This window comes from Pteronotus mesoamericanus, unplaced genomic scaffold (genome assembly GCF_021234165.1).
Source record: "Pteronotus mesoamericanus isolate MK-2021 breed Mesoamerican mustached bat unplaced genomic scaffold, CSHL_Meso_final contig_56, whole genome shotgun sequence".
Classification (NCBI taxonomy): Eukaryota; Metazoa; Chordata; class Mammalia; order Chiroptera; family Mormoopidae; genus Pteronotus; species Pteronotus mesoamericanus.
In genome coordinates, this window is record NW_026555201.1 from 5,542,398 (window position 1) to 5,547,483 (window position 5,086).

The following is a 5,086-nucleotide window of genomic DNA, read 5'->3' on the forward strand; positions in this document are numbered from 1 at the left end:
GAGCCAAATCTGTGGTATCCAGCCTAATTACATGGAAAGTTCCCCTTATGTGGGGTTTCTCAGCTATTTGTATTCCTTGATTTCTGTCCACTCTTTCTCATTTTAAACGTTCCTCCCTGTGTGCAGATGATGTTTTCTTGAGCTGTACACTTGAAACCTGTACCCCAATAAATTTAATTTAAAAAATTTAAAAAGACAGAAAGAAAATCTAGATGCAAGTGGAGGTTCGGAGACGTGCTGGGCGGTGGCAGGAAGGGAAAGCCGCTGCACCGAGGCTAGTAACCCCCCAGTCAGACGACGCCTACCGAAGTCCCGACACACTGGCTGGCACCAAAAAAGACGTGCAATACATATTTGTGGAATTAATGGAAAAAAAAGTTCCCCACTGTGACCAACTTTCAGTTTTTATAACTACATGAAAAACAACAAAAAACATCCTCACTTACTTAAGGCACAAATGATACAGAGACCTAGCTGCTCAGAGCTCACAATACCAGTTTTCCCTTGTTTTTGCAGCAGATCTTAAAGACTTAAAGAAAAGGCAAAAATGAGGTGGGAGCCTAGCAGCCCCTAGCACTGAAATGTTAGTTTTGACATATTTGTTTCAGATCTTTTACTTTGAAAATGCATTAATTACACAGGCGAAACTCCACTTGTATTCTTATAAGCAATTTCCCACTTCTCTGTCCAGAGGTAACAGCTGTACTTAGGTTCATGAGTCCTCTTTCCACTCATGTTTTTTATCCATTTGCTACACATTCTGTGTTTTCGTCAATAGATGGTATTGATTTGGACGTTTTTAGTGTTCACCATGACAGGAGGCACACTTGCATTACTCGCTTTTATCCCCCACTTAATATTGTTTTACACACGTATTCATGTGGCTATTTTTAAGTAATTTCACCTACTAAACAGCTTTCCATTACACAAATATACCTTAAGTTTTTAACCCATCTTCTGTTTGTAGACAGTAAGGTTAAGTTCAATGTTTTGCTTTTATAAAGAAAGCTTCAGTAAACTTCCCTGTACACATTCCCTCATGCATTTGTGTTAAATTTCCTCTGGTTTACAGAGCAGAATTTATCTAGAAATAGGTATAATGGGTTGTAGAATGGGTGTGTGTACATCTTTATTTAATTTAAAACATGTGTCCCAGATTTATTCAGATATAATTGACATACAATGTTGTGTAAGTTTAAGGCATACAGCATGTTGCTTTGGTAGGCTTGCGTATTGCAGAGGGATTACCACCATGTTGAGGGAGAGGCCATGACCACTGGTGGACCCGTGAGCTGGACCCAGGCAATTGAAAGCTCCTTTTCCTTTCCTCTGTCCTGGAAATGTGCATTCTGCCCGCCATTCCCATAGCCAGAGCCATTTCAAGGACAGAACCTTGAGAGAGGATGTTGTTGTTAAGACCGTCTGGATGATATATGTAACTGAACCCTTTTAAGGACTGTGTATAAACTTTTAAGATTCTGATGGGCAGGTGCAAAGATCTTGTCATCTTGAGGCCATCCAAGACAAATATCATATGTATGTTTCTTTGTTTACTGCCACCTCTCTGTCTGGAGTGGTCTGCTTCTTTCTTAAATCTCTCCTTGTCCTTTGTGCATGGTTTCAGATTTCACCCAGGAAGCTTCTGAGTGTCTGAACCGACACATCCTAGTTTAAGCTAGCACCTCTAACATGTCATATAATTATCTTTTTTGTGTGTGGGGGGGGAGAACATTTAAGATATATTTTCTTAACAAGTTTTGGGGGCAGAGGCCGAGACCCAGAGACCAGAGCAGCGGGCTTCCGGGTGGCCTGGAGAGGAACGAGAGTCATGAGCAGAAAATGTGATGTAGTCGTGGTGGGGGGCGGCATCTCAGGTACGGCAGCAACCAAATATCTGCATGATTCTGGTCTGAATGTTGTTGTTCTGGAAGCTCGATACCGTGTGGGAGGCAGGACTTACACTGTTAGAAATGAAATGGTTAAATATGTGGACCTTGGAAGATCCTATGTTGGGCCAACCCAGAATCGTATCTTAAGATTAGCCATAGAAGTAGGATTGGAGACTTACAAAGTGAATGAAGTAGAGTGTCTGATCCACCACATAAAGGGCAAATCATGCAAATTCAGGGGCCCACTCCCACCTGTTTGGAATCCAATTACCTACCTAGATCATAACAACCTTTGGAGGACAATGGATATCTTGGGACAAGAGATTCCCAGTGATGCTCCATGGAAAGCACCTCTTGCAGAAGAGTGGGACCACATGACAAGGAAGGAGCTGCTAGACAAGATCTGATGGACTGATTCTGCAAAGAAGATTGCTACTCTCTTTGTGAAGCTGTGTGTCTCTGCAGAAACCCATGAAGTTTCTGCTCTGTGGTTCCTCTGGTATGTGAAGCACTGTGGGGGCACAACGAGGATCGTCTCAACAACCAATGGAGGGCAGGAGAGGAAATTTGTGGGTGGATCTGGCCAAGTGAGTGAATGGATAATGGACCTCCTTGGGGATCGAGTGAAGCTGAAGAGGCCTGTGACCCACATTGACCAGACAGGAGTAAATGTCCTTGTCAAACTCTAAATCACGAGGTGTATGAGGCTAAGTATGTGATTACTGCTATTCCCCCTGTTCTGGGCATGAAGATTCATCACAAGCCCCCTCTGCCAATGATGAGAAACCAGATGATTACTCGTGTGCCTTTGGGTTCAGTCATCAAGTGTATCGTTTATTATAAAGAGCCATTTTGGAGGAAAAGGATTACTGTGGAACCATGATTATTGAAGGAGAGGAAGCTCCAGTTGCCTATACGTTGGATGATACCAAACCTGATGGCAGCCATGCCTCCATAATTGGATTTATCCTTGCCCACAAAGCCAGAAAACTGGCACGCCTTAGCAAAGAAGAAAGGTTGAATAAACTTTGTGAACTCTATGCAAAAGGTTTGGGCTCCCAAGAAGCTTTACAAGTGGTGCACTACGAAGAGAACTGGTGTGAGGATCAGTACTCAGGAGGCTGCTACACGACCTACTTCCCTCCAGGGATCCTGACTCAATATGGAAGGGTTCTACGCCAGCCAGTGGGCAGGATTTATTTCACAGGCACGGAGACTTCCACACACTGGAGTGGTTACACGGAGGGGGCTGTGGAGGCTGGGGAGAGAGCAGCCCGAGAGACCCTGTATGCCATGAGGAAAATTCCAGAGGATGAAACCTGGCAGTCTGAACCAGAGTCTGTGGATGTTCCTGCACAGCCCATTGCCACAACCTTCTTGGAGAGAAATTTGCTGTCTGTACCAGGGCTGCTGAGGCTGATTGGATTGACTACCATCTTTTCAGCAACTGCTCTTGGCTTCCTGGCCCACAAAAGAGGGTTTCTTACACAGTTTTAAAGAGAAGGCATCTATAACCACATCTTCTTCTTGCTTTACTTGGTGTGTAGGTTTGGGAAAGGGTTTGTGATAAAGTTCCATGAAGACATACAGCCTCTAGCATGAGGTGGAGAGCATGAGGATAAGTCAGACACTGACCATAGGAAACAGTATTTCTTTCTTCATTTTGGTCCCTGCTTCTTGTCCCCTACTTGGCTTAGCACTCTTTCTGGCCCATTTTCAAATTTATTGCCCCCAGTATCTTCACAGTAGTTAAGCAGTCTTGTTTAAGGTCCTTACTATCCCACAACACACTTTGCTGATGCACAAAAAAACAAAAAACAAAAAACAAAACCCCAAACTAGTTTTTCCCCACTTCCATGGCTTTGTGTTTCTCATTTCCTCCCCTGTAACACCCTCATCTTTCAAGTTTTCTGCATTTGTCCTTAGAATCCTGTATTTTTATAGCTGGAAGACCTTAGAGACCATCTAGTCCTCATCTTCCATTTTTAGAGTTGAGCCAACTAAAGCTGAGAGAAGTGGCACATAATTGCCCAAGGTCCACATAAGACCCTGATATTTTGGAGACTACAACACAGGTCCATCGCTTTCCCACCTCCTGGGATGTTGCCTCAATAACTCTTCTCTGCTCCCTGAAATGGTGACTGGTGGTGTCCCCTTGTCTGTGTTTACTCTGTACTAAGTTGTTATGTGCTACTACTGTACTACTCCTGCTATTGTTACACAATAAACTTGATTCACCAGAAAAAATAAACAAACCCCCCAAAAACAAGTTTTGGATGAGGGAATAAAGATGTGGCATGCATATTCAATGGAATATGTATACAAAGAAGGGAACGCTGCCCGTTGTGACAGCATGGATGGGCCTTGAGGGCATGAGGCAGCCAGACAAAGACAAATATTGTATGATATCACTTACATGTAGAATCTAAAAAAAAAAAAGAAAAAAGTTGAAAGCATAGAAAGTAGAATGGAGATGGTGGTCAAAGGGTACAGACTTCCAGCTAGAAGATGAATAAGTTTTGGGGGATCAAATGCATAGCACAGTTGTTATAGTTCAATAGTTATGTACTAAAATGAAAGTTGTTAAGTGAGTAGGTCTTAAAAATGCCCTCCACTCTTAACTGCTGGAGGTGCACCTCTTTCCCAGCTGGACTTCACTGTATTGCTGTTGATACCCGATAGACTTTTGGAAATCCCTGCTGTAACCAGTGACAGAGAGTTTGCCAGCTCTTTAGCCTTAAGTGGGGAAAGCTTGCCTTCTGGGCTGAGTGCTTCCAGATGTTCCTTGTTGCCACTTGTCATATTAAATATTTATTCATTTATTTGATTTTGTCTCTCATTACTTAGAAGCCCTTTCCTTATAATTATTTTTTTAAGCTCACTGTCTAGTGCCCCATAGCACCTGAGGTTTCAAGCTGTCCACTTGGAACAAAATGTTCCTGCCTTTTGAAGACTTAAAAAAAATTTTCAGCTGTCTTATGTCCTTCAGGTGAATTAGGACTTGAAATATCCAGCACACCATCTTATTTGATAATTCTCAAGTGATTATCTTATTTGGCTCTCTCAGCTTCCTGTGTCCCCAAGGCATGCCACTGTAACCAGGGAGAGGACACAGAATGGAGGAACACTGTCAGAGGAGGGGATGTTAGATGGGGGTAATTAATATTCCAATCACCTCAGGTTTCTGATGTGGTTTC

At 42.9% G+C, this 5,086-nt stretch overlaps 1 protein-coding gene across 1 annotated transcript; it reads left to right on the forward strand.

Moving 5' to 3' along the window:
- Positions 1-1,815: 1,815 nt before the first annotated feature.
- On the forward strand, positions 1,816-3,423 carry LOC129076037 (amine oxidase [flavin-containing] B-like). Its single transcript, XM_054580273.1, is given in 3 exon segments — positions 1,816-2,567; positions 2,570-2,746; positions 2,749-3,423. Coding segments are annotated over 3 exon segments (1,554 nt in total). The 5' UTR covers positions 1,816-1,828; the 3' UTR covers positions 3,387-3,423.
- The last annotated feature ends 1,663 nt before the right edge of the window (positions 3,424-5,086 follow it).